Source organism: Mycothermus thermophilus, assembly GCF_041956435.1.
Source record: "Mycothermus thermophilus strain CBS 625.91 unplaced genomic scaffold VTJ04scaffold_5, whole genome shotgun sequence".
Taxonomy (NCBI): domain Eukaryota; kingdom Fungi; phylum Ascomycota; class Sordariomycetes; order Sordariales; family Chaetomiaceae; genus Mycothermus; species Mycothermus thermophilus.
The window spans coordinates 2817968-2844696 of NW_027191431.1; the positions used below are offsets into that span (position 1 = coordinate 2817968).

Below are 26729 nucleotides of genomic sequence, written 5' to 3' on the forward strand. Positions count from 1 at the left end.
CTATATATACTCTCAACAGTACCTATATACGTGTCACCTTTTTTGGTACCCCGCCCAAGATGAAAAGAAAGTCAATCCCGACCCCAAACATCCCACACATGTTGCTCTCCCCAGATCATGACACCCAATCCCTCTATATGTAGAATCCCACATTATGACCAACCAAGTCTCGCCCGAAAATCACATTTATGCAAAAACCCAAATGACCCACGACCAGTTGAACAAACGACGGTATCCGGACAAGAATCGTCTCCATATCCTTCCGACTCTCTCTACTCGAGGAAGGTAAACAAGCTCGTGTGCAAGATGTTCATAGCTCTCTCGGCACTCCGAGCATCAATGACGCACGAGATGTTGATTTCGCTGGCACCTAAACACCATAGCAAGACATGATTAGCATCTGTCCAGACCATCCACACACACATAGACTAGAACAATAGGACGGAGTGAACCTACCCTGAGAAATCATCTCAATATTGATCTCGTGCTCACCCAGCGTCGAGAACATCTTGCCCGCAATGCCCGGCATGTTCTTCATCTCGGCGCCCACCAGGCTCAGGATGGACATATCGTGCAGCACGCTGACCTCGCCGCACTCGTCGCGCAGCTGCTGCACCGCCTGGTCGAAGCTGCCGCCCTCCGCCGACGAGTTGCCCATGTGCACGGCGATGGACACGTGCACCTCAGACGTCGAGATGAGGTCGACCGAGATGCGCTGCTGGCTGAGGATGGAAAAGACGCGCGCTAGGAACATGTGCGCGATGGAGCGCTTGTTGGAGTGGATGTTGATGATGGAGATGTTGTCCTTGACCGTCACGGCCGTCGGGCGCTTGGGCTTCCTGGGCCGGTTCGGGTCCGATGGCTGCCGCGGCCGCTGGATCTGCTGGTCGGCGGCGAGCAAGGGGTCGGGCTTGACGATGGTGCCCTCGCCGCGCGGGTTCTTGACGTTCTTGATGCGGATGGGGATCGGCGGCACCGCCTTGATGACTTGGTCCATGGTCAGGTGGTGGATAACCTCGGAGCCGTAGAAGGTCAGCTCGGCCGCCTCGGCGGGGGTGATGGACGGGACGAGCCGCGCTGTCGGGACCTTGGTGGGATCCGCAGTGAAGATACCATCGACTTCCTTCCAGATCTGGAGTTCCGCGGCTTTGAGGCCGACGGCCACCAACGACGCGCACAGATCCGTGTATCCGCGCCCGATCTCACCGTCGAGGAGACCGCCAGGGACGTTGCCGAAGAAACCCGTCACGACGGGTACCCTGTCCCCGCAGGCAAGGACCTTCTTGGAAATGGCATCGGCCGCGCGCCTGTAGAAGGCGGCGTCCAGCCGACATGGGCTGTCCATGTGCATGATATCGGCGAGGTCAACATATTCGGCATCCACACCCTGTTCCCGTATGAGTCAGCCGCAGTCCTGACCGAAATAAGTCGTATTTCCTGTGCTCACCTTATCCCTGAGGAGGTACGTCATAAACCTGCAGCTCAGCTTCTCGCCAAAGCTGACAACCCTATCCTTGGCGCGGGAGTTAACTTCGAGGTTGAACCGCTTTGCGGCGGCGAGGTAGTCGATGAGGAGCTGGCAGTCCGTCTCTGTCTCGACCTTGAGGAGCGAAGCCAGCACCTTGTCCTGGATGAAGGCATCCGCGGCAGCGACGTGGTCCGCGCAGATCTCGCGGACGATGTGTGTGGCTTCGTTAAGGAGATCCTCCTGCGTCTCGGCGTCACATGCCGCCGCAACGATAGCCTTAAGCTTCTTGTACACCTCGAGTAGCCTATGCACGGGTTCGAGCACGTTGTTAGCCAGTCCGCCGCAACAATTGACAAATTGGGGTGTGCCGTGTTACACATCGGCATGCCGGCTGCCTATGGCGGGGTAGGCATTGGACAGGAAATTATCCCGACTTACCTGCTTGTGGTTCCCGTCACCTTCTTGCCGGTGCTCCGTGCTGAGCACACAACTACTACCCGGGTGTTCGCGACATAGGCCCTGTGTCACATGTCAGACATCAAAGCCTCCTTCCGGAAGGGCCTGGCAGCAGAAGGCAGTGATACGTACTTGACGATATCTTCGGCGATCTTGTCTGGGAACTTTCCGACGCTGGTGCCACCGAACTTTTGGACGACCCAGGAGTGGTCGGGCGAGTTGCTCAACAGTGTCCGGGACATCTCCGGGTTGGTCGCCAATTGGGGATGCGGAGGGCTCATTGACTCGGCGAGGAGGAGAGTATGGTCGAAGAGAGCCGCAGAAGTTTGATGATGGGTACGGCTTGGTAGCGAAGCTCCAAGGGATTTGACGGCGGTATTGTCTGAAGAGACAATGGCTTCGGACGGGATGTTGGAGGTACGAAGAGCGGGGGAGGGGTAGCTAGCTGCTCAGTCTAGACGAGGCCGGGTCAGCAACTAGGGGGGGAGATCTGGGAGGATTTTATCTTGGACGGGAGAGCTAACCTGCCAACACCGAATGGCAGCGTCCGACGTGTGAGTGAAGGATAGGCAGGCCACGAGGGTGCGCGGCCCTGCAGGAGATTCTCAAAAGAGAAAAGAAAGTGGTCGGCTCAGTGAGCGAACGTGGGCAGTTGGTGAAGCCACACTGTTGCCGAAGAAGGAGGGTGTTGCGTGGGAGTGAGGATCCCAGTTGGAAGGGGATAGGTAATGGATAGGTAGAGAGAGGATGGGAGGTCAAGAGACATCCACTCCCAAATATCTCCCGGCGAGCCGATGTCAGTCAAAAAAAAATCCTGACGGACTCGACTGGAGCCGAGAGGCGATGTCACAAGAAACGGGCGCTGCCGCGAGTCACACAAAGACGGCAAGCCGACGTCTGGACTGCCCTGGATTCCCCGAACTCGCCCGTCGACAAGTTACAAGTCACCACACAGGCACCACACCAATAGGCCCCAAGCGCCTAATTCGGAGGCAAGGTTTTCCACGTTGCTGCTCTGCTCATCGACAAGACCCCTGTCTCGATGGCCATTTGATGGTGGGGCACTGCGGGTTCGCCAACGTGGTGGGGTTTTCTCGGTGGTGGGGTCCCGGTCCCGGTCGGTGCAGGGCCTGTCGTGAGATGCCGGAAATGGAGCATTTACACATGGCCATGGGAATTTCCAAGTTTCTGAAGATGTCCTGTTTGACAAAATCCTATTCTGAAAACCTGGAAGAAACTGGAAAATCCATTTCAATTGGTGTCCCTCTTGCCATCAGTGTTGTAAAAATTAAAAAAATTTAGCTCAGGAAAAGAGCCTCGGAATGTCGCCTCCCAGGCAGGATAAACGGGAAACAGAAACGAAGAAGCTCGGGAAGTTGCAATCCCCATCTCGGTGACTCAGTCCGCCCAGTGCAACGGCATCCCGTCCGCTCCGTCCCTGGCCCGTGCAACCCCGGCAATCTGCAAATCCTTGCCTTATCCGACACTGAGGATAGGCCACAACGCCAACATGGGGCCGACCTAGCGTCCACGGTAGACAAAGCTCACCTGGATGTCAGGAACCTGACCTCCCTTCCACAGTACACTGTCTTTTGCTCAGGCATGCTTCATGTGAATACCACTGTGTGTAGTATGAATATTATGGAATATCATCTCTAGCATTTCGTCGAGACCTCAAAATTCACCCGACCGCATCGCTGATCGGACACCCCGATAACCTCGCTTCGAGACAAACATCACACACAAACATCGCCAATAACGGTCCCCTCCATCCGGCAACAGCCCGGCGTCACCGCATCTGCAGCATCTGCAGCACCAGCCAACCTTGAACCCGTCGTTGGACAAGGCAAAAGCGGCTCATCTGAAGGCCGCTGCACTTCTCCCCAAACAGAAACGGCCCTGCGCAAACCAGAAACAAGCTGGACGTCAAGACATTGATGACATCCCGCGCCCCGCGATCGCCAAGCCGTCACGTTCTCTTCCGTCGGCCCGGACACCTGCGGCACCCTACGCCATCCGCGAGTCTAGCGCTCGTGAAGGCTGGACTGGGCTGCGCTGGCCTGGGGATTCCTCTACTCATGACTGGTTGGGAAACGCCACAACTAGCTCCCAGAGGCTAGGCGGCCAACGGTCAACGAACCTCTCTTGCACTGCCGGCCAGCCATGGGACTAGTGATCTGCTATCTAACTAGGCATATGGCCGTGGGTGTGCGCGGGTCTCCGAGCGTTCACCGAGAGTTGGCATGGCTTTGATATGGATTTGTCCGAGTGCTCATCACTCCCAGTTCCCATCCCCAACTGGATGGAGGATGCCTTGTCCTGCGTTGCCTTGTCCAAATGTTTGTTTACCTCGAGTCACATGTCTATCTCGTGCCGTCTCGTGCCCTCTTCCAAACCTCCCCCGCGCAACACCCTCAGCCCGTGCCCGGGGAATTATGTAAACCTTCGCACATCCTCGGATCAGAGGAACACCTACTCGTGTCTGGGGAGACAGTAAGGTTAGGATCATCTGATCGACGACTCATCTTCATGTTGTCCGGCCTGGGTCAGCAATGGAGGGTTCTAGACGCCTAGGCGAACCTCCCTCCTTCGCGCGCCTTGTCTTGTTCAGATAGGTAAGGTAGGCCAGGTCAGGTCAGCAAGTCAGGTTAGAACGGGCCCGGTATCAGATGCTTGACGGCAAGCAGGCACTCGGTGCTTGCCAGAAATGCAAGGGACGCGAGGCAGGCATTGGCCGGACGTGCATCGCCACGGTGATCACGTCTTCGGTGGGCTGGATGGCCTCAGCACGTCTTTGTCTGGCGGTTGACCTGGGCTGACGTAGTTGGCTGCCCGATGTCAAAGTGTCGCCGTTGAGGCTCGTCATACAGCTAACTACCCCGGATTCCCATCGAAACCTTCTTGGAATCGGAGAATATCAAGGAGATGGGTATATATTTAGTTAGTATCTTCCACAGCCTTTGGTCTGATTCACACCGGGTGCCCGGTCTGCCTCCTCTCGCTCCTCGGAGCGAGTTGCGTATGGCTAATTTCTCGTGGCAGACTTGTATGGCCCAGAGAGAAGAGAGATTGTTGCTGCTACATACAGACAGAGAGATTTGGTAGTAAACAGACACGCTGCAAAATCCGCAGCAAAAGATAATCCCACACACCGCCAACCGCCCGTACCAAAAACCAAGACGCCTCTTGACGAATACCGCCGCCTCTAAGTGCCCAGATTGTTTCACCTGTCTTTGATGCGTGACCGCCCAAGATGTGACTCTTTTACACATTGCGGTGAGCCGGACTTATCCGGTGCAAGCCGTTCCAGCCTCCTCAACGGCGCGTCCTCTTTCAAAAGTTCCATGTTGATGAATCCCTCGGCTTCACCAGCCGTGGTGTTTTCCTTTCGAGATGTTTGCCTTGACTTTCGTATTCGGATTCGACTTCGCAGATTGCGACGACGTCATCCACATGGACGACGGAAATGGAGCACTGAAAACACATGCCGATGACTCAAGCTGAAGCCTTATTCGGCTCCTCGTTGCTGGCCTTGCGCTCCTCCTTGGCAGCGGTAGTTTCCTCCTCCTCCTCCTCCTCCAACTCTTCCTCCTCCTGCCGCTCCAGATCCTCCTCGATCTCCTCCTCCTCCGTGATCCTCCCCTCGGCGCTGGGCGGCCTGTGGTCCGGGGGCACCTCGCCGCCAGACATCTGCCACTCCATGAGCTTGCTGAACGCGCTGTTCTTGTCGGCGCTGAGCGCGGCGTACGTCCCCGTCTCCGCGACGCGGCCGTCGCTGGACAGCACGATGATATAATCCGAGCGCTTGATCGTGGACAGGCGGTGGGCGATGCTGATCGTCGTGCTCCGGCCCTGCAGCAGGTTCGCCAGGGCCGCGTTGACTAGCGTCTCCGACTCGGCATCCAGTGCCGACGTCGCCTCATCGAGGAGCAGGATATCCGGGTCCTTGAGCAGCGCCCGCGCGATGGCAATGCGCTGCTTCTGACCGCCCGACAGCTGGGCGCCGCGCGCGCCAACCTGCGTCTCAAGACCGTCTGGGAAGTCGCTGATGAAATGGCAGTTGGCCTTCTTCGCCGCGGCCACGATCTCGGCGCGCGTCGCTTCAGGTTTGCCATAAGCGATGTTCTCGGCGATGGTGCCTGAGAACAGGACGGGCTCCTGCGACACCACGCCGATGCGCCGCCGCAGCGACTTGACGTTCATGGTCGCAATGTCAACGCCGTTGATGGTGATGTTTCCGCTGGTCGGGTTGTAGAAGCGCAGGAGGAGAGATGCCACGGTGGATTTGCCGCCGCCAGAGGGGCCCACGATGCAGACGTTAGCGCCCGAGGGGATCTCAAAGTTGAGGCCGTTGAAGATGGTCACGGCGGGCCGCGTGGGGTAGGAGAAGCTGACGTTGTTGAACCGAATGGGCCCAAGAGCAGAGGTAACCTTAACACCTTTGGTCAAGGAGATGCTGGGCTTCCGGTCTTGCAACTCAAACAACCGGCTCGCGGCGCCCACGCCCTTCATGAGCTCAGAGTAGAAGCCGCTGACACCGAAGAGACTAGATCCAGCGAAGGCAGTGTACATCATGAAGGACGTCAGGTCGCCAAGGGACATGGCGCCGGTGCGCACGAGGTTGCCGCCGACGATGAGCATGGCCAGGATGGTCATGTTGCCTCCCCAACCGCTCGATGCGAAAAAGGTTCCCGAAACGTAAGCATCCCGGAGGCCGAGCGCAAAAATCTTGCGGACCTGTTTGCTGTAGCGGTGGACTTCCTGGATCTCACCCGTAAACGCTTGGCTGGTCTTGACGTTGCCTAAGCGCTCCTCCGCAACCTTCATCATGCTGCCGACGTTCTTCTGGAGCTGACGACTAATCTGCCTTATGGTTCTGCCGTACAAGTAACCCCCGACAGCCAACGGTGGAGCCATAATGAAGATGATGGAGGTCAACTTGGGACTGATCCACAACATCATGACGAAGCCAGCCATGCCGCTGACAATGGCGCGCAATCCGTCCGACATGTTCTGCGTAATGCTCTTGCCGACAACGACGGCGTCGGAGCTCAGGCGTGAGATAAGGTCGCCGACTCGGTTGGCGTCAAAGAACTCGGCGTCCTGAACGTAGGTTCGACGGTACAGCTGGGTGCGAAGGCGGGCCACGACACGTTCACCAATGGTGCGCAACAGAACGACGCGTCCGAAGTTCGCCATGGCGCCCAGTGTCAGGACGCCGCCCAAGGCCCAGAAAAACTGACGCAGCGTGAGTCCGAAGATTTCTACCTCGTCGATTGATCCCTTGGTGGACAAGTCCATAATCCGGCCGACGGAAAAGGGGATGGACATGGTGACGGCGGACGAGATGAGCAGCAGAACAAAGGCCACAGCAAGCGTCGGGACTTCTGGTTTCGCAATCTTGATGAGCCGCCAGACTTCAGACATGCCAGACTTGCCGACCTTTCCATCCTTAGAGAGCCGGGCGCTGAGATTGACATGGGCGGCCTTGGCTGCCTTTTCGCTGAGCTTGAAGCCGAAATGGTCTTCTGACTCCTGATCTTTGCTCTGCTCTGCCGTCGTCGAGGTCGTTTGCTTCTGATCTTGATGCGCCGGCCGCGTCGTCGAAAGGCGCCGGAGCGCGTCCACCGGAGAAGCCCATTCCGGTCGACCCAGCCCATGCCGACTACCCAGAGAATACCGAATCCCGGGAGACGGAGCTGCGGAAGGGAGACCCGAGATAGGTCCCTGGAAGGGAATTGACCTCCAAGCGACGGCGCTAGAGGAGAACGGCCGCGTCGACGCGGCCAGGCGAGTCGAAGGCCGGAGGGTCGGGGCGAAAGAGGGGCCCTCGGGCTTCAGCCGAGCACCCCAGGCCAGGGCGGGCGCCAGGGCAGGCGCCCCGACGACGCCAGCAACTCGCTGCGGGAGCAGCAGCACGGCCTGGCGAACCGCCGAGGGTGCCGCTCCCGGAGTCATAGCGGCTCTTGGTCGATTTTTCGCTGATCGTCGAGGTGTCGTAAGCTATCGCAGCACCGGGAAGACGTAACTTTTTTTTCGCGCGTTTAAAGAAATTGGTCGCCGATCTTTGGTCATGTCGCGCAGACAGAAGAAAGGAGAAAACTTTTGGAGGCCATGCCCGCTCAATTCAAAGAGCCGCAGTACACCGGAGCGTTTGACTGGCCGGCTTGGGGGCAGGTTGACAACATAAGCGGGTGTGTGAAGCAAAATCCGCGATGTCATCGAGAAAATCGCCGGGCCGATGGACACAAGGCCCCGGAGCTTCCGCGGCGATGGTGGGTCCTCCAGGATGTTCTGCACATCTTCGATTTCGTCATTGGGAATTCCAAGAAGGGGCTGCCAAAGATGTTCTGTCTTGGCAGCGGGATGCACGGACCAACTCCACCTTCCATCACGCAACAGCCATACCCACCTCGTCACCATCAACAACACCACCAAGGACAGCATCATCAACACCAAGGACATCACGCACTGTACTTCGCACTGCTATCAACTCGCTCTCTCCTCCTCTGAGATTACAATTACATTGAAATACATTGAAATACCAATCCGCCAGTTCCTTCACTCAATGAACTCAAGTCGCAATGGCTCAACTGGCTCGCGTCTCGCCCTCCGAAACCCGAGTCCAGAAGAGATCATGAGGCTAACGCAACCTTTGCGGCAGGGAGGATACATGCTCGAGTAACTGTAGCATCATATCTCACCTTGCAGTGTAGGGCTTCTTGTGGCTGCAGATGCTGATTTGTTTGGCCTCTGTCGTTCTAACATGTACCGTCATGTAGAAGCACCCCCAGGACCTGGTGCATTGCTTGTAAGTACCGGCTCCCCTGAGACGGGGTTCGAGTTGGGCTGTTGTTGCAAGAGTTCGATTTTTTTCTTCGCGTCTTCTGGCTAGAATTAGGATGATACCTCCAAGGGACGCCTTGAAAAACATCAAATAAGCATTTTTGGGGAGCGAAGTTCAACGACACAGACAAGAACCAGCCGAGTACCATGAACACCGGTGAGACCTCTTTGTTAACCACATACGTACACTCAAAATCAACAACGATAAGAAGAATGGAAATAATATCCCTGTATATTCTCCACGAGAAGAACTGAGTCTGACTCCCTGCTTTAACGCAACCCCCCTTGCCTTGGTCAAAGGAGAAGCATGCTACCACGGCGCATCCTAAAACCCGGCGCTCTGTCCCTGGCTATCCTTCCTCAGCATCTCCTTGACATCCGCGTCAATGCCATCATCCCCTCCAAGATCAGGAAAATCGTCGGTGTCAAACTTCCTCTTCTTGTTTGACGGGACTGACTGGTACTGAGACTGCGAGGCAAGGGCCGAGAGCACCTCCAGATTCTCGACGGCGCTCTGGAATGCCACGGGTTGAGCAGTATTTCCAGCAGCGTTGGGAGCGCTGTGGAACGGAACAGTTTGCGCAGGTTGGCCGTTGTGGTTGTTCCCGTTATTGTCACCGTAGAAGTCGTCATCGTTATCTTGAACATGGGGGGGCGTAAGTGCCTCAACCTGCGGGGGCGCGGGCTCAGGCACAGGGCTCACACTGGTGCGGCCGGCAGTCGGAGCCTGTTCCTGGCCACCGAGGATGGCTGTCTCCACGGCCTGGCGCTTCTGTTCAATCTCCGTGCGGCGCCCGCTAAGTTCCATCATCTGCTGCTCATCCGCTGCCAGCGCGTCGCGGTTGGTTGCGAGAATCTTCTCCAGCTCCTTGATCAGATCTTTGCGAGCACGAATGCACTGTGTGACTGCTCCTTCGGCGTTGGCCAGAGTCTTGAGGACACCGTTCAGTCGGGCGGCCTGGACAGGAAGGGGAGCGCTGGTAGTGGCCGGATCAGAGAGTTTGTCGTAGTCGGCTTTGGCGGCATTGAGGGCGCTCTTCATGGGCGGGATGCTCTTGGAAAGACCTTGCTGGGGTGCTACCAAAGAGAGCAGCTCGGCAGGAATGGGAGGGCCCTGGGCGTGGAAGCCATGGCTAAAGGCTCCCACACCACCGCCCGGCCGGGAACGATCAATCTCTGGCAGAGGGAGATTAGTATTCGCCATCGCTACGAAGAATGACAATATGGTATGATGACTTACCCGCCAGTCGGTTCTCCAGGTCCGCCAGGATTTCCTTGTCAAAGATGCACCTCTCCTTCCACACATCAACGACCCGGCGTAGCTTGGCTTGCACGTCGGCTGGAGCACCTTTGTAAGCCACAGCAGTGGCATCGGCAATGAAGGGCGAGAAGGCGTTGGGGAAGTCCTCTTTGTGACGGGCTTTGGACTGCTGGGTGACCTCTTTCTGAGTGTTAGCAAACTGAATGTCTAGCTTTTCAACCGTAATTCACCCACCATTAGCAAGGTAGATCATGTTCAGCCTCTTGCTACTTGGGAGGTCCTTGAGCTTTGTCAGCCACAAATGGACGGTTTGGGATGCATGGCGCCTGCAAAATGCATTATAAGTGAGATGGTTAGCAACAGACAAACATCCAAGGCCAGGTCCGGTATTGCCGCGGATGGAATCTTACCGATGGAACATGATCCATTGTGCTGTGGTGGCGATGCTCTCATGCGTCTCGTTCAACGCCGAGAGCTTCGAGAGAACTGCATCATCGGTGTAGGCCATGGCGAATGTACCAGATCCGCGACGACGAGTGCCACGTCCGCGACGAGCGAGAAGGAAGAATTAGGCCAAATGGGGATGAGAAAACCACCCCAGGGTTGTATGGTGGTCGGTTGGATGGGGTGCTGCTGGTGTTGTTATGATGGATGGAATTGTTTATGTTGTCGATCGCTTCTGTTTCCAATCAGAAGCTTCAGGATCAACTACGATGCCAGATGGGCTGTGGCAATGATGACGATGGCTTGCACTCTATGACTTGCATGCAAGGGACCAAATTGAACTGAGCCAGTCCAGAACAATTGCCCCGCGCAGATTTTCTCGACGGGATTCCAGCTCAGTTTGAAGGTGTCACGGTTGAACTGAGGTTCGTTCAGGTTTCCAAGTTGTGGATGAAAGCTGTTTGCAGACGCAGGCTCGCGGACGGGATTGTTTTAGCGTGACCTGCCATTTCTGGATAACTGAATGTGGGAGGCGAGCTCACAGCGGATAAAGCGATAAGTTTCGCCAGGGGTCACTCAAGCGACAGCCCAGCGACAGGGACCCGGCAACCTACCCAATACAAGACAATAGACCACCTTCCAGACCGTGCTTGGTTCGACATCCAACAATTCCATAAACCCGACACCTCCCCTTTCCCATCAACTCCGGTCTTTCCAAGGGGAGACGACAAAAAAACCAAATTCCCAACATGGCTGACCGGTTCCCTTCGCTGGAGGAGTTCGACTCCGGCGGTAAGTCGCTGCCACAGCCGCGCAAGCAAGAAGCCACCAGTATGAAACAGTCCATCGCTGACAGACCCTGCGACGCAGTCCAAACCGAGATCAAGGACGTATCGGATGTCCCATCTGCCAGCAACTTCCTCGAGAGGGAAAAGGCCATCCTCGGCGAGGATGCCAACCAGTTCGCGACCGTTGAAGACGCCACACTCGAGGACGACAACGACCTCCTTGGCGGCGGCGGTGCCGCTCCCGCAGCTACCTCAGCAACTGCGGCGTTCGAGAGCCAATTCCCGGACATCACCGGCGGCGGTAACGAGGTGTGTTTCCCACCTACCATCCCAACCAAGCCAACACAACGAACCGCGCCCACCATCCCGAGCCCAAAACCCCATACTAACCCCTTTTCCCTTCTAGGCTGTTGGACCTGGCGGTTCCATCACCGGCCCCTCGGTGACCTATAACTCGGGCTACCAACCCTACGCGGCCGAGGAGGAAGAGCCCGAGGTGATCCGGCTGTGGCGCGAGAAGCGAGACGCCCAGATCGCCAAGCGCGAGGAGCAGTTTGCGCGGCAGCGCGAGGAGACGATCCGCGAGGCGCAGCAAAACATTGACGACTTTTACGAGAACTACAACAACAAGAAGGAAAAGGGCATTGCGCAGACGCGCCGCGAGGCCGAGCAGTTCCTGGCCTCGCGCGAGGACACCACCTCGGGCGGCACCAGCTGGGAGCGCATCGCCAAACTCGTCGACGTCAGCGGCAAGGGCGCGAAGGGCGGCGCGGCCGGCTCGGGCAAGGAGAGGTTCCGCGAGCTCCTGATTAGCTTGAGGAAGGATGAGAAAGCGCCTGGTGCCGAGGGGTATTAGAAACGAGATGGGGGTGAGGTGGTTTTGAATGGGTTAGGATGGGTGAAGAGTACATGATGAAGCGTCCTGGAAAATTCACCCACGGGCCGTTATGCCCATCATCATCAGAATCACAAAATTCAATGTACTTTAGATGAGAGCGTTACGATCTCGAGGCATGGGACTGGGGCTGCTTGATTTCGAAAAACCAGGGCATCATGAAATGGGAGCACCACAGAACACGGGGAAGTGTCCGATGAGCAACATGTCGCAACGTGTGAGATATGACGGTCAGACGAGACGACGTTGTTCCAAAGTATTCACCGTAACATGACGGATACCAATCCTGTACCCTCTTTATTCTCTTTCTCTTCTTCTAGCAACATGTACAAGCCGCCTCGACCTCTAAACCCCCCAGCCTCTCTCATGAAGTTTCACGTATCAACTCATGCGAGCGGCCGCTTAGTCCGTGAACCAGGTGTTCTTGCCAACGACCCGGCGGCCCATGGCGTACATGGAAGCTGGACATGGATATCAGCAACGCTTTGCCCAAGATCTCGTCGGTAGTCCCGGAATCTGCTCGCCAGCTTGGCGATGAAAGCCAAAGGGACATGCAGGGAATACATACCGGCAGTGGTGCCCCAGAGCAGCCAGACGTACGGGCGGAGGTAGAACTTGCTGCGGGGGTTCTGTGTTGCGACAGTTGTGTCAGCTTCGGTTCCTCTTCCAGAGATAGTGTCATGGTGTTGAGAGTTCCCCATCCCCATCAACAGCTCCTCCCCTTCCATGATGCCAATCCAACCAGCCAACTTCATCATCCTCCATCTGCCTGCTCCTCTTTCCTCCACGAACGCAAGCCGTTGTGTGTCGCTGCCAATGTGCCGTGGGTGTAGAGAAGAAATCGAGGGCAAAAACCACTCACAATCCGCCACAGGCGCGTGTGCGCATTGTACGCGGCCTGGTAGAATCGCTGGTGCTCGGGGACCTTGTTGGGGGCGTTGATGAGACTGTTCAAATGCGGCGAAGGTAATCAAGTGTCAGCGTTGTCGTTGTCCTCTTATAGACGGTGCGCACGGGCGTATGCTTCGTCCTCCTCCTCCTCCTGCTCGTCAATCCATCCCGGGATCATACGATCCCCTCTGCGGGCAAAAAATGCCGACCGTTGACTCCAATTGATCTCCTTCAGACATCTGTGGTAGGTGTAGGGTGGTTGCTTACCCCATGGTGATTGAGTGGAGTGGGGATGTTCAGTCGGGGAAGCGGTTTTGTTGTCTGCTGGGTTTGCGGGCGGGGAGGGATCGGAACTTGGAGATCGAGGGTGGTGGTGACGGGATGTGGTGTTGCTCGAAGCTCTCAGTTCTCGGTCTTGGCGGGTGGCTTCAACTGCTCGGCGGGCTGGCCAAGGTCGGATGAGTCAGCAAGGGTTTCGCGATGCCAAGGAAATCCCCGGAGCTTCGGCTGGAGACGGAGCGGCCATGGAGCTAGAGCTCATAGAAGCTATTGAGAACAGAGAGCTGCCAACACCTGTCAAAAATTAAGGGGAATCTTTTACTTAGGAACAAAACCCATTTTTTTCAAGTAGGTATGCTAGTTAACGCCCAGGCAAGCCAACAAACATAACTCCCTCGCCGCACCCTGATGTGACCCCCTGTGGTTGAAGTACAAGAACCATGACCAAGTCCTGCCAATCCTCACCAGGCTCATACCGTCTATCCACCATCTATTACAAGGTCGATTCATACAAGCTTTGGCCCTCCGCCGTCGTCAGCCCGATGTTTCTTGGGCTTGATGATGAGCAAAATGATCATCGCAGCAATGATGAGAAGTAGTAGGAAGATTATCTTCCGCTTGATCGTCTTCTTCTGATATCCCTCGGCCACTTTTAGTTCCTTCTCTGCTTCTTTCACGTCTGTTGCCATCCGCTCAATGTTGTAATCGATCCTGTCGAGCATGGTTCCCTGATCAATTACCATGGTCTGGAGATCCCGGAATAAATCCGAGAGCTCAATGATGCCCTGCGCAATCTCCTCGATCTCCCTCTCGCGTTGTGATATGAGGGCGTCGTTGGAATGGAGGAGTTTCTGGTGGGAGGGCGCCTGAAGTGCTGATTGCGAATAATTCCTGTCTGCGTCGGACTCGAGGATCGAGGGATCTGAATAGCCTGTCCCGCCGAGGGGGCTGGCGGATCGCTCTAATGGGCTGGCTAGCCCAGCCATTCCACGGAGTTCTGGAAAAGATATTAGCACCTAGGGCTTACAAGAGGCCAAAGACAATGTGGTGCCTACTCTTGAGATACGCGCTCTGCTTCTTCCGGAACCCAGAGCTCGCTTCCTGAACTCTTGTCGCTAGATTTACTTTGATGTTCTTGGCCATGGTCTCCTCGGCGCGGCTCATCTGGCCGTTAGCCTTGCCCTCGCGCACCATCTGTTCGATGCGCTGGATGCGCCGGTGGCATTCATGAAACCCGCGGGTGATGTCCTGCGTCAGCCGCTCGATTTCGCCCTCTTCGGCCTTCTTGGTTTCCTCATCGTTGAAGCCCGGCAGCACGTGTTTTTGATGCAGGCGATCCAGTTTCTGGCTCTTGCTGGCAATGTCGGCGAGCAGCTCCGTCACCTCGTCGGAAACGTCGGCCCAGCGTGGGGGGAGCAGGTCCATCTCAATCACTGCGTCGCCGTCGTCCACATCGTACGCGCCCGAGGAGAGGAGACCGCGGCGGTCATCGTCGGCCGAGAATAAGACCCCCGTGCTGGCGCCGCCCCCGCCGAAGCGGTCGCCTGACCTAGACGGTCCATACCGGTTGCGCTGGGTCGGATGGTGGGCGTAGGACTGCCGGTATGAGACATAGCTGCGCCGAGCTGTGAGACGAGAGAACTAGGAGTGTGCATCCTGGGAATAAGAGACGCTCGCTTACAGGTTGGTGCGGTCTCGCCACATGGCGGACGCCAGAAGGGGGTCGGGATCCCCTCAGTCCGGCCTGGGAAGTGGTTCAGGGAGAGGTAGGGGAGGCCGGTGATTGTTGTTGCAGGTGCCAAAAGGGCGCGACGACGAGTATCACATCGTTGACTGACATGCGCCAGTGGTTGTTGGAGCTCCCGGCGCTTGCGCACGCTTTCTTCCGACCAACGGAAGGAAGGATCGTTAGATGATGGTGATGGGCTTCGGGGAGCTTGGAAAGTTGAGACAACGACAACGACACCAGTGACAGCCGTGGCTGCAAGGCGACGCAATTGGCGGAACAGCTGCTGACAAGTGTTGGCAGCCGACAGAGTCCAGGGGAAGGTAGGCCCACCAGGCGGGCTGCCTCTCCACGCGGCCTGTCTGCCCGGTTCCAGGGGTCAGGGACGCCTTTGAGCTGCCAACGAGTTGCAGCGGCTCACTCCAGCTGTCGGTCAACACCCAACACCCCTGCAATCAGCCCCCGAAGTAGTCCCCCTCCCCCCAACAGTGCGCCCCGCATCTCCTTAAAATCTCCAGCGTTGCCGACTCGGTCGTCTAACACCCATTTCCCTGCACTCCAGGTTCGCAACCCACCGCTGCCCAATCTACTTATCATCCCCGACTTGCAAAGCTTCGCAGCAGGACCGCAATCGCATTCTATTCATCTTCTTCATTCCGACATCAATCCTAGTCAACATGGTCAGTCACCGTTATCACTGTTGATGGCAGCGCGATGCCCCACTGTGATCGAGGGGCAGTCGGGCTGCGTTCCGTCTCGCAACGTCGATAAGCTAACAAAGCTCACAACAACAGGCCGACTCCCTTACTGAAGAGCAGGTCTCTGAGTTCAAGGAGGCCTTCTCCCTCTTTGTATGTTTCTCCCTCTCTAGATGTTATTGTTTTGACGACGTTGCGCTGACGCCATGATAGGACAAGGACGGTGATGGTTAGTATCCGCCCCCCCTGAACGCGCGTCCGATCCTACCTCGAAATCGCCCACAACCACACATCTGCAGCGCAATACATCAATACCTTTAATGGACTATGAATATGAGCTAAGACGATACTAGGTCAAATCACGACCAAGGAGCTGGGCACCGTGATGCGCTCCCTCGGCCAGAACCCCTCCGAGGCGGAGCTTCAGGATATGATCAACGAGGTGGACGCCGACAACAACGGCACGATCGACTTCCCTGGTACGGCTTCTCGATCGGTCCAGATGATAATCCACGGCAAGATACTGACGGGTCGATAGAGTTCCTGACCATGATGGCGCGCAAGATGAAGGACACCGACTCCGAGGAAGAGATCCGTGAGGCGTTCAAGGTCCGTCACGAACCCCTGACTCTTGATGCTTCGACAAGCCCCTGACATTGATGGCTAGGTCTTTGACCGTGACAACAACGGCTTCATTTCGGCGGCCGAGCTTCGTCATGTCATGACGTCGATCGGCGAGAAGCTGACCGATGACGAGGTTGACGAGATGATCCGTGAGGCCGACCAGGACGGCGACGGGCGCATTGACTGTGAGTTTCCCGCGACATAGCACCATGGTCGCATTTGCTCTACTAACTCCCTGTCCAGACAACGAGTTCGTCCAGCTCATGATGCAGAAGTAAACACCATATCATGTCTTACCCGCCTCGAATCAAGGCGCCTCGGGGCTAGCGCTTGTGTCCCTCCTGATGTTTGGCTTTCTACTTCGTCCTGGATTGATTTCTCAGGTGGATTCTGGCAGCCCATTGCGATGGTTTCATATCTTGGTTCGCTTCATTGTCGACAGGCGTCAACGCTCAGGCCCTTCTCGCCCGGTCCTCCTCCGACCATGGCGGGGTAATGGGATGAGGCATTAGGTGCAAAGTGCGGGGTTTTGCTTTCGCTGATTGGGCTATAATGAGAACATGTGTTTCGAGGCATGCTCAGCTGCGCCTTGGATCCTCCGCTCCGTGTCTGATGTCGTGACATGTCTCAAAACCCAACATATCTTGGTTCATTTGCCATCTGCAACTGACGGAAACGGTTGAACTTGTCGTGATTCTGCAACACACCCCGCCATGAGCTTTTCTTCAGCCCTATCCAGGGATCTGCCGGGCCCAAGCTCCCGGATCTGGATCTGTGGTGCCAGTCTATGCAGGTGATTGTGGCAGTGCTCACTAGCCGGTGCCAACCTGGAACCTCCCGCCCGGCCCGTCCGCTTCCATTTCGGGTTGAGGTGTGAGACTGCCTGCCTAAGATCACATGACCGCGCTGTGGGTTCGCGACTTGAAGTCGCGACGGTACACGGGTCGACAATGACCGTGTCCAGACACCCCACCGTTCATCCCAGGTTCTAAACACACGGTATCTACGCATTCTGTCAAGTTGACGCCACCCACCACTCATTTTCCCATGCGCGAAATGTCCAACAATGGCCGCCACTATCGAGATCTCGGATGATGAGTTGCCGTCTATCAGCGGCACAAAGCCCACGTCAAAAACCCTGGGCAAACGCAAGCAAAGCGTCGACTTTGAAGAAAAGGTGGTCTGGACTGACGAATCCGACATTGATACCATTGAAGTTCCGAAGCGGGGGACAAAACGAAGGGCCATCGCGAAAGAGAAAGGCAAAAAGCCTGCGCGAAGCACTCCTAGCGGTTCCAGATTGTCAAGAAAGCAGATCGCAGACCCTCGCACCTACGCGAATGATGACCCCGAAACTCCCACTCCCAACGAGTACGACGATGCCGATGTCCCTGATTACTGGCTCAAGCGCAGGCAGAAATTTGACCGCAACCTCAAGCTGCTGAGGAACGCCGGCTTGAGGCTGCCGCCAGACTACTCCGAAATCTACTTTTCTGACGACGACGAGCCTCACACGCGCCTCGAAGAACGGCCCAAATTCGACGAGTCGAGTGGCATCCTACCGTGCCGGCCCTATGCCGACATCCCGCTCAATTGCTCTGGAGGCGTCATTCCTGCTCCAATCGCCCAATACCTCCGTGATTACCAAGTGGCTGGAGTCAAGTTCATGCATGAGCGCTTCGTCTATCAGAGAGGTTGTATTCTGGGCGATGACATGGGCCTGGGCAAGACCGTGCAAGTGGCCGCGTTTCTGACCACTGCGTTTGGAAAGACGGCCGATGAACGGGATGCCAAGCGCATGCGCAAGATGCGCCGGGCTGGAGATTACTGGTACCCCCGGGTTCTCATTGTTTGTCCCGGGTCGTTGATCCCGAACTGGAAAAAGGAGCTGAACCGTTGGGGATGGTGGCACATCGACGTCTACCACGGCGAGGACAAAGAGGCCGTGCTCCAAGCCGCCCGCTCCGGGAGACTCGAGATCATGATCACGACCTACACCACGTACCGGGATCATCATGAGGCTGTCAACGAGGTCGAGTGGGATTGCGTCGTCGCGGATGAGTGCCATCAGTTGAAGGATCGTCGGTCCGCGACAACACAGGCCATGAACTGCGTCAATGCGCTCTGCCGCATCGGTTTGACAGGCACTGCCATCCAGAACAAGTACGAGGAGCTCTGGACTCTCCTCAACTGGACGAACCCGGGCCGTTTCGGCACAATCTCCGAGTGGAACAACATGATCACGAAGCCCCTCACTGTCGGCCAGTCCCATGATGCGACACTGAAACAGCTCAGCATCGCTCGGACAACGGCCAAAAAGCTGGTTTACAACCTGCTCCCAGACTTCTTCTTGCGGCGCATGAAGACACTCATCGCTCATCAGCTGCCCAAGAAGACGGACAGGGTCGTGTTTTGCCCGCTGACGGACACTCAGCGGGAGGCGTACGAGAACTTCTTGGCCGGGGACGTGGCAACGTTCATTACCACGGCGTCCGAAATGTGCAAGTGTGGTTCTGGCCACAAGAGTGGATGGTGCTGCAAGAAACTGCTACCAGACGGTCGATCATGGATAAGTGCCGTGTTCCCGAGCATCATCACACTCCAGAAGCTATCCAACCACCTCACGCTCCTGGTGCCTTCGGCACTGGATCCCAGTGACAAGCAAGACTCGGAGCTTAAGGCGCTCCAGACTTGCGTTCCAAACCAGTGGAAGCAGCTTTGGCGGAATCGCGACGCAATGCTCACCCTCGCCAACCCCGAGTTTTGCGGGAAGTGGAAAGTCTTGAAGAAGTTACTGGCCTTCTGGCATGCCAACGGCGACAAGGTGCTTGTGTTTTCGCACAGCGTCCGGTTGTTGCGGATCCTGCAGCACCTCTTCCACAACACGAGCTACAACGTCAGCTTCCTGGACGGGTCGCTGAAGATTGAGGAGCGGCAGCGGGTGGTTGACGAGTTCAACTCGGATCCCAGCCAGTTCGTCTTCCTCATCTCGACCAAGGCCGGCGGCGTAGGCCTCAACATTACGTCGGCCAACAAGGTGGTCGTGTTTGACCCTCACTGGAACCCGTCCTACGATCTACAGGCTCAAGACCGGGCGTACCGAATCGGGCAGGTCCGCGACGTCGATGTGTTCCGTCTCGTGTCGGCGGGCACCATCGAGGAGATTGTCTACGCGCGGCAGATCTACAAGCAGCAGCAGGCCAATATCGGCTACAGCGCGTCCAGCGAGCGGCGCTACTTCAAGGGCGTGCAGCAGGACAGCACGCGCAAAGGCGAGATCTTTGGGCTCAAGAACTTGTTTAGTTTCCACGCCGACCAGGTGGTGTTGCGCGACATTGTCAACAAAACCAACATCGCCGAGGCGAAAGTCGGCGTTTACTTGACCGATATCGACGTCAAAGATGAGGATGGGGATCTCGGGATAATCAAGCAGGAGGAGACGGATGATGACGAGGTTGGCATGAGCCAGCTGGCCAAGATCCTCACGGCCGAGGATCAAGAAGCGGTGATCCAAGGGCTCGGCAGCAAGGCTGGCTCCTCGCGGCCGCGCAAGAGTGATGTGATCGCGGGCATCCTGGCCTCGGCGGGAGTTGAGTACACGCATAACAACTCGGAGGTGATTGGCACGAGCCGGGTAGAGGAGAAGCTCTCGCGGAAGGCAGAGTTGGTGGCGGCGGGCGCTGTCGAGGGAGACGACGCCAGCATGCTGGACCCAGAGGGTGACAGCGTCTTGTTCGCGGACAGCCAGGCTAACAATGTCGCTGCCCTTGCGTACAGCGCCGCTCAGGGAGGGGGAGGAGGCGGTAGTGGTACTGGCGGGAACCCGTGGCGGATGCACTACAAGTTCAAGCCGCCCGTGGACGTGATGCGGCGGCAGTTTTGTTCCATGGCGAGGGAGTTTGGGTTCTCGAACGCCACCGACTTTGCGCTGGTGGTGGAGAGCTGGACGCCGGAGCAGCGGCGGAACTGTCTGGACAAGTTTTATCGGCTGAGGGAGATGAAAGTATTGGAGAAGGAGTATGCGGGGTTGAAGAAGGAGGAGGCGGCGGAAGGGTCGGAAGTTGCCGTGAAGGGAGAGGATTCTGTGAAGAAAGAGGAAGTTTCGGTGAAGGAAGAGCCCAAGGTGAAGGAGGAGGTGAAGGTGAAGGTGGAAGAAAACGCGGGGCGAGTAGATTGTGGTGTGCCCTCTCCAGAGCTGGCTAAGGTGAAGACGGAGCAGCCGGAACAGACGAAGCCCCAGGCAAAGCGGGCTGTGTCGATATTCTTGTCGGACGACGATGAGGATGACGAGCTATGAAGGACCTCGTGATGTGGAGGGAGAGATGTTGACGAATTGATACCCCGAATGAGAAGCACTGAAGCTACCTTGCGGTTTCATTCCTTGTGCTTGGTTCTTTCCCAGCAACGTCCATCCACATGATGATATGGAGGTCACTGGAGGGCTGATTGACTTGATTTCCACATGGTCTTGACGGTAGCTCCTGAATGAGTTAGGGGGTGTGCGGTCCTAGCTGCATGTGATAGCTTTGAGGGGTGGTCGGAACAAAGCACGAGGAGTGGCCCGAGGCCAAGGGGGGCTGGATTCATTGACGGGGCCAATGAGCCCAGAAGGGAATGGCAGCTGGATGCTGGATGCAATACTGGAGGTTCCCATGGAAGCTGAGCAATGACGCATCCAGGATTTCACATGTCACTTCTCCACCAACGGTGTAAAGTACATGGATACTGCGGCTCGCAGCTTGTCTTTCACAAGACACAACAAAACAAACAGCACTATGAAAGCCCATTCTTAACACACGCCTCAGAAGAAACCGAAGATGGAAAATGAAGGATTGAGATCCAGCTCAACTCCTGTGTCCAGTTCCTGCACCTCTCATATTTCTTTCCTGAGAGTCTTGTTCCCTGTTGACTCTGGTTCTCGACTTGACAGGCTTCCCGGTCGCCCCCAACCTTGGAACCTCGGGGGGCGGCCGGGCTGCGGGGGTGGGGCATCCCGACCGCTGGTGGCGACAGGAGGCGGATTGACCAATGAGACAGTGGCATTGCTCCCGCCGGCACGACTCGGCAATTCGGCCAACGGCGCAGCGGCTGTGGTGGGGCGAGTTTCAACTTTCATCATTGTTGCCTCTTGTTGATCGAATGCATGCACACTTTCTTACACCCACGCCCAACGCCGACGCCGCCGCTGCATCTTTCTTATGCCGAGGCGGCGACGCCAGGCGGAAAACTAGCGGGATCTGCCTAGGTACACATCGGGAATCCTTGAGGGAGCTCGGCTCAAAGGGACATGTCCGCACACGATACCTGAGAGAACCCGTTTCTTGAGGAAGACGCTCATCAACGGATGTGAGAAGGGGAATGTACCCTGGTACTATGATGTACCTTTCTGGCATTGTATTCTTGGTTTGTTCTTTGACGGTAGGAAACGGTGAGACAATCCTGTCCTCTGTATTCTGACGAAATAGGTCGAGTCAACAAAGGGGCAATCATACGGCAATGGCTGGAAAGGCATCTCATCCCCCTGAGAGAGAGAACAGCCGTCAACGAGAGATAGCTGGCGAACCCACCGCGCCTCGCGTCTCGGGGGAAGCGTATCGATTATTTCAATGCGATAACTGACATATCCACCTGTATCCTCGGAGACCACGAGACCCCATTGAACACATGGAATAGCCGCTAGACCGATCTGTCCCGAGTTCCACCCCGGACGCCGGGAAGATCGCCGGGTCTTGCCCGGTTACGGTCCCTGGGTCCTGGGTATCTCTGGGGCCGTTGCCCATGGGGTATTAGTCACGAGCCTCCGGTCCGGCCATTGTGTCGAGCTCGATCCATGTGCCATGTGCTTCTTTTTCTTCGCGTCTTTCCCAACCTTCTCCAATTTTCTTCTTCCTCTTGTCTTCTTCTCTCCTCAGTCACTTCATCATCTTCCTCCCTGATACCCATCCCTTGCATTCCAGGACACCAGCAAGGCCGCCACAAAGACATCTTCATCCTTGGACGTCATCACACCTTCCAGTCACATCTTCCTCCCCTACACATCGCCCAACATGGCTGCCAACAACATGCTGAATCCCGCCGTGGATCCCAACCTGGAGGACGAGCTGTTCGCCAAGGAGGTTGAGGAGGTCAAGAGGTGGTGGAGCGACCCGCGGTGGCGGTACACCAAGCGCCCCTTCACGGCCGAGCAGATTGTCAACAAGCGCGGCAACCTCAAGATTGAGTATGCCAGCAACACCCAGAGCAAAAAGTTGTGGAGGATTCTGGAGCACCGCTTCAAGGTGAGTTGAGTCAGGGGAATGAGGCCGGAAATGGCAACCTATAGCCCGAGGAGGGGACTGACATGGTGAAACCCACAGAACCGCGATGCCAGCTACACCTACGGCTGCCTTGAGCCCACTGCCGTGACGCAGATGGCCAAGTACCTCGACACCGTCTACGTCTCTGGCTGGCAGTCTTCGTCAACGGCCTCGTCGACCGACGAGCCGGGCCCGGATCTTGCTGACTACCCCTATGTGAGTTTCACATGCCATGGACTACAAGTGAGCATCGCACGATTGCTAACCAGAGAACCCCTTAGACCACCGTCCCCAACAAGGTCGGCCACCTGTTCATGGCCCAGCTCTTCCACGACCGCAAGCAGCGCCAGGAACGCATGTCTGTGCCCAAGGCCGAGCGCGCCAAGTTGCCCAACATTGACTACCTCCGGCCCATCATTGCCGATGCCGACACTGGCCACGGCGGTCTGACCGCCGTCATGAAGCTCACCAAGCTCTTCATCGAGAAGGGCGCTGCCGGCATCCACATCGAGGACCAGGCCCCCGGCACCAAGAAGTGCGGCCACATGGCTGGCAAGGTCCTGGTGCCCATCAGCGAGCACATCAACCGCCTCGTGGCCATCCGCGCCCAGGCCGACATCATGGGCTCCGACCTCGTCGCTATCGCCCGCACCGACGCCGAGGCCGCCACTCTCATCACCTCGACCATCGACCCCCGCGACCACGCCTTCATCCTGGGTTCCACCAACCCCGAGCTCCGCCCTCTCAACGAGCTGATGCTCGAGGCCCAGGAGGCTGGCAAGTTCGGCGACGCCCTGCAGGCCATCGAGGACGAGTGGCTGGCCAAGGCCAACCTCAAGGTCTTTGACGACGCCGTACTCGACGCCATCGCCGCCCTGCCGCGCCCCGAGTCCGAGAAGCAGTCGCTCGCCGAGCAGTACAAGGCCGCCGCCAAGGGCAAGCGGCTGTCCAACTCTGAGGCCCGCGCTCTCGCCCGCAAGCTCATCGGCAAGGACGTCTTCTTCGACTGGGACGCCCCGCGCACCCGCGAGGGTTACTACCGCCTCAAGGGAGGCTGCGACTGCTCCATCAACCGCGCCATTGCGTATGCTCCTTACTGCGACGCCATCTGGATGGAGAGCAAGCTCCCCGACTACAAGCAGGCCGAGGAGTTCGCCAAGGGCGTCCACGCCGTTTGGCCCGAGATGAAGTGAGTTTTTACCCCGCCTAACCCTTGCTTGTGTAAACATACCATTTGCTAATGATCATCTCCTTCCAGGCTCGCCTACAACCTCTCCCCCTCCTTCAACTGGAAGGCCGCCATGCCGCGCGAGGAGCAGGAGACGTACATTCGCCGGCTGGCCTCCCTCGGCTACTGCTGGCAGTTCATCACGCTGGCGGGCCTGCACACGACGGCGCTCATGAGCGACCGGTTCGCGCGCGCGTACGCGCAGCAGGGCATGCGCGCCTACGGCGAGCTGGTCCAGGAGCCCGAGATGGAGCTCGGCGTCGACGTGGTCAAGCACCAGAAGTGGAGCGGCGCCGCGTATGTGGACGAGCTGCAGAAGATGGTCACGGGCGGCATCAGCTCGACGGCGGCCATGGGGAAGGGCGTGACGGAGGATCAGTTCCATTAAAGGGTTCGGTTGGAACCCCGGATGAGGTTGGGTGTCGTAATTAGGTTGGAGCGATTGTAAGAGGAAAGGGTGTGAAGAAAAGTTGAGTCTGTACATAGGTCGTCGCTGTGGTTGGTTGGATATCAGGGTGTTTTCTTGTCTGGGCGTGAGCATTTTTCTAAAGGCACTTTTGTCTACCTAGTATCTACATCCTGTTCAGGCACAATTTGGATAGATGGCCTTGATTCTCATCGTCTGCCGTTCAGTGATAATGCGATCTCCTTATGAACAAGATAATGCTGAATCCCTTAATACTTTTCTCTCCCGGTCCCGGCGCCGAGCCAGGAGAACCCATGGGCCTCTAGACATAGACCACCTCTTTCCCAGGCGTATGACATGGTGCTTAATCTCGGCCACAGCTTTGGTTGCCACAAGAGTTGTTGTCGGCAACAAGTACGATTAGAACGGCTGCATACCTGCAAGAGTCTATTAGCCATCAAACCGATCATGCTACCAAAAGGCCAAAGGGGGAGGACAAGGAAAGTGAGACGAACGCTGCCCCGGCAATTACAAGTTCCGTCGTCCTCGACTTTGTCAACAACGAGATGACAAGAAGGTACACAACGGTGCAGGAAACATAGATTGCGATACGGGCCCGATCCTCTTGGAATATGTTGTGTAGAATGGCGGGTATGAGTAATAAGAAGGTGGTCAAGAAGAGCAGAATAATCTTCGCGATCATCGGGATCCAAGGTCCCGTGTATATGTGAACCTTGGGGTCATCCGAAGCACCCTCCAGTCGGCTCTGTAGTACCGTAAGCTTGTCTGGTTTGGCACGCATGTGAGTGTAACGCTTACCTTGCGCCAACTACACCAGAGTCGAACAATCAAGTCTTCTATCCACTCTTCTAGCTTCATGGTTGCCCTGTCTTTGGCAGGGGCAAGAGACATCAAATCTCTCCTCGACAGATATGCGGTTTCACCCCTAGCTATAGAACCTGTCTTGGTGGTCCAGTTTTGCAGGCTCTCGACATCCCGTGGCAGGGCTGGACTTAAAGATAGGATTTGATGTGTCCTTGTAACAAGATCGTCTAATTACGATCAGCAAGATCATGGTCTTATAGTGTCCTCTCATACATAAGACAATATTCTCTCCGGGGCTGTCAATGTCCTTCTCAAGTTGTGAGTACGCACCATATTCCTGAAGTTTGGATTCGATCTGAGACAGTATCTCTTTTCTTTGAGCGTTACGGTCAAGACGACTCGAGCCAAGAAACATCGGACTCTCCTCCTCGCGGTCCACCTTGTCCAGTTGGTTTTCCAACAAGGTCAACTGGTCCTGCTTTGACAGAAGTAACCGCGCCCTGAGGCGGGTGAAACGCCGGAACACGAGATACCCATCATGCGCTTCGCTCAGAGCGGTGAAACGGGGATATCCGCGCGGGTAGTCCTCAACTGTCCCAACATGATGGCGTCAGTGAAGCACTGTTTTGGGAAAGTCCCTAAGGACACTTTCAGTGGAATTCTTCATACTCTTCTTGATGCCCGGCTTCTTCTCAGGAGGGGTTCTTGGGCCTTGAGGCCTGAAAACCGGAAGGGTAGGGGAAGGGGTAAGAGGTGTAAGAGGGGGGGTGTGTGAGCCCATCTCTCCCGCTCGCTGGCGCTGAGTCAACGTGGTTTGATCAAGGGGTGATGAGCTGCAGGGTTTGTGTTGAAAGTGCACAACTGCATACGGTTGGGAACAGACAGGTGGCAGGTAACTGAGGGAGACATGAACTACATACCTACTCGGAATACCGAAGCCCGCAGAGAGCCTCATTGCTTTTGGGCGCTTGACACAGCCTGACGCGCAGCTCACAATTGCACTATATATGCAGCATCACCTGCTTCGGCGGGGGCGCAGCGCATGCCCCTCTATAGGCGGGCGAAATGGACAAGGCTCCCGTCGCCAGGCGGCGCCTCGGCGTGGGGTTGTCGTCGTCCGTTGTTCATGAGCTTTTCATGTCATCTCTATGTCCTACAACCACTTTATTTCGATAACTGCTGCAAATCCGTGTGCGAGTTTAGCCAAATGACAGACTTCGAAGAGTACGCAGACCTTCACCTCAGAATAGTCTCGTGATGCCGCTGACATGGACTGGTTATAGGCCAACCATTATTTTCGACCAGGGCGACCCGCGCGCCAAGATACAGCGCTCTCAGGCATGTGGCTCCAGCTGCTAAACCAACTAACCGTACTGCCCCCCAGGCGGATTCCATGGCTGACTAGAAACCCCCCAGCAGGCGCCTAGGTTTTGTGTAGGAGACTTGGTGTACTATTGTGGAGATGGACGTTGGGAAGGGCCCTACAGGGTTGAAACAGTAAATTCAGATAGCACACCCATCAAAGTGACACTTTGCTGGGAGGATGGCAGGCGTGCGATGGGTGGAAAAGAGGTCCCGGAGGAGGATGTGGAACTCGC

At 56.6% G+C, this 26729-nt stretch overlaps 12 protein-coding genes across 12 annotated transcripts; 6 read left to right on the top strand and 6 right to left on the bottom strand.

Annotated features, from left to right (window-relative positions):
• Positions 1 to 272: 272 nt before the first annotated feature.
• Positions 273 to 2205, bottom strand: VTJ04DRAFT_8094 (uncharacterized protein; the record flags this gene model as incomplete). Its single annotated transcript, XM_069366493.1, has 5 exons — positions 273 to 370; positions 457 to 1387; positions 1448 to 1772; positions 1907 to 1987; positions 2057 to 2205. 5 exons carry the CDS (start codon positions 2203 to 2205, stop codon positions 273 to 275), a joined length of 1584 nt encoding a protein of 527 aa, XP_069217422.1.
• Positions 2206 to 4593: 2388 nt separating this feature from the next.
• Positions 4594 to 5133, top strand: VTJ04DRAFT_8095 (uncharacterized protein; the record flags this gene model as incomplete). The annotated part of the gene is made up of 2 exons (XM_069366494.1): positions 4594 to 4720; positions 4967 to 5133. 2 exons carry the CDS (start codon positions 4594 to 4596, stop codon positions 5131 to 5133), a joined length of 294 nt encoding a protein of 97 aa, XP_069217423.1.
• Positions 5134 to 5160: 27 nt separating this feature from the next.
• VTJ04DRAFT_8096 (uncharacterized protein) lies at positions 5161 to 5418 on the top strand (the record flags this gene model as incomplete). The annotated part of the gene is made up of 1 exon (XM_069366495.1): positions 5161 to 5418. One exon carries the CDS (start codon positions 5161 to 5163, stop codon positions 5416 to 5418), a length of 258 nt encoding a protein of 85 aa, XP_069217424.1.
• A 1-nt stretch (position 5419) lies between these two features.
• Positions 5420 to 7882, bottom strand: VTJ04DRAFT_8097 (uncharacterized protein; the record flags this gene model as incomplete). The annotated part of the gene is made up of 1 exon (XM_069366496.1): positions 5420 to 7882. One exon carries the CDS (start codon positions 7880 to 7882, stop codon positions 5420 to 5422), a length of 2463 nt encoding a protein of 820 aa, XP_069217425.1.
• A 1213-nt stretch (positions 7883 to 9095) lies between these two features.
• VTJ04DRAFT_8098 (uncharacterized protein) lies at positions 9096 to 10539 on the bottom strand (the record flags this gene model as incomplete). Its single annotated transcript, XM_069366497.1, has 4 exons — positions 9096 to 9946; positions 10011 to 10211; positions 10266 to 10357; positions 10442 to 10539. 4 exons carry the CDS (start codon positions 10537 to 10539, stop codon positions 9096 to 9098), a joined length of 1242 nt encoding a protein of 413 aa, XP_069217426.1.
• Positions 10540 to 11224: 685 nt separating this feature from the next.
• VTJ04DRAFT_8099 (uncharacterized protein) lies at positions 11225 to 12119 on the top strand (the record flags this gene model as incomplete). Its single annotated transcript, XM_069366498.1, has 3 exons — positions 11225 to 11267; positions 11346 to 11572; positions 11670 to 12119. 3 exons carry the CDS (start codon positions 11225 to 11227, stop codon positions 12117 to 12119), a joined length of 720 nt encoding a protein of 239 aa, XP_069217427.1.
• Positions 12120 to 12560: 441 nt separating this feature from the next.
• VTJ04DRAFT_8100 (uncharacterized protein) lies at positions 12561 to 13321 on the bottom strand (the record flags this gene model as incomplete). The annotated part of the gene is made up of 4 exons (XM_069366501.1): positions 12561 to 12619; positions 12727 to 12787; positions 13021 to 13105; positions 13317 to 13321. 4 exons carry the CDS (start codon positions 13319 to 13321, stop codon positions 12561 to 12563), a joined length of 210 nt encoding a protein of 69 aa, XP_069217428.1.
• Positions 13322 to 13834: 513 nt separating this feature from the next.
• VTJ04DRAFT_8101 (uncharacterized protein) lies at positions 13835 to 15032 on the bottom strand (the record flags this gene model as incomplete). The annotated part of the gene is made up of 3 exons (XM_069366502.1): positions 13835 to 14325; positions 14384 to 14943; positions 15010 to 15032. The coding sequence occupies 3 exons, from the start codon at positions 15030 to 15032 to the stop codon at positions 13835 to 13837; spliced, it is 1074 nt and encodes a 357-aa protein (XP_069217429.1).
• A 699-nt stretch (positions 15033 to 15731) lies between these two features.
• Positions 15732 to 16654, top strand: VTJ04DRAFT_8102 (calmodulin; the record flags this gene model as incomplete). The annotated part of the gene is made up of 7 exons (XM_069366503.1): positions 15732 to 15734; positions 15849 to 15905; positions 15966 to 15981; positions 16106 to 16231; positions 16291 to 16361; positions 16420 to 16561; positions 16620 to 16654. The coding sequence occupies 7 exons, from the start codon at positions 15732 to 15734 to the stop codon at positions 16652 to 16654; spliced, it is 450 nt and encodes a 149-aa protein (XP_069217430.1).
• A 788-nt stretch (positions 16655 to 17442) lies between these two features.
• VTJ04DRAFT_8103 (uncharacterized protein) lies at positions 17443 to 20673 on the top strand (the record flags this gene model as incomplete). The annotated part of the gene is made up of 1 exon (XM_069366504.1): positions 17443 to 20673. One exon carries the CDS (start codon positions 17443 to 17445, stop codon positions 20671 to 20673), a length of 3231 nt encoding a protein of 1076 aa, XP_069217431.1.
• A 1750-nt stretch (positions 20674 to 22423) lies between these two features.
• VTJ04DRAFT_8104 (uncharacterized protein) lies at positions 22424 to 24288 on the top strand (the record flags this gene model as incomplete). Its single annotated transcript, XM_069366505.1, has 4 exons — positions 22424 to 22654; positions 22733 to 22888; positions 22954 to 23861; positions 23931 to 24288. 4 exons carry the CDS (start codon positions 22424 to 22426, stop codon positions 24286 to 24288), a joined length of 1653 nt encoding a protein of 550 aa, XP_069217432.1.
• Positions 24289 to 24328: 40 nt separating this feature from the next.
• Positions 24329 to 25912, bottom strand: VTJ04DRAFT_8105 (uncharacterized protein; the record flags this gene model as incomplete). Its single annotated transcript, XM_069366506.1, has 6 exons — positions 24329 to 24445; positions 24725 to 24743; positions 24822 to 25072; positions 25126 to 25358; positions 25462 to 25722; positions 25801 to 25912. 6 exons carry the CDS (start codon positions 25910 to 25912, stop codon positions 24329 to 24331), a joined length of 993 nt encoding a protein of 330 aa, XP_069217433.1.
• Between the last annotated feature and the right edge of the window lie 817 nt (positions 25913 to 26729).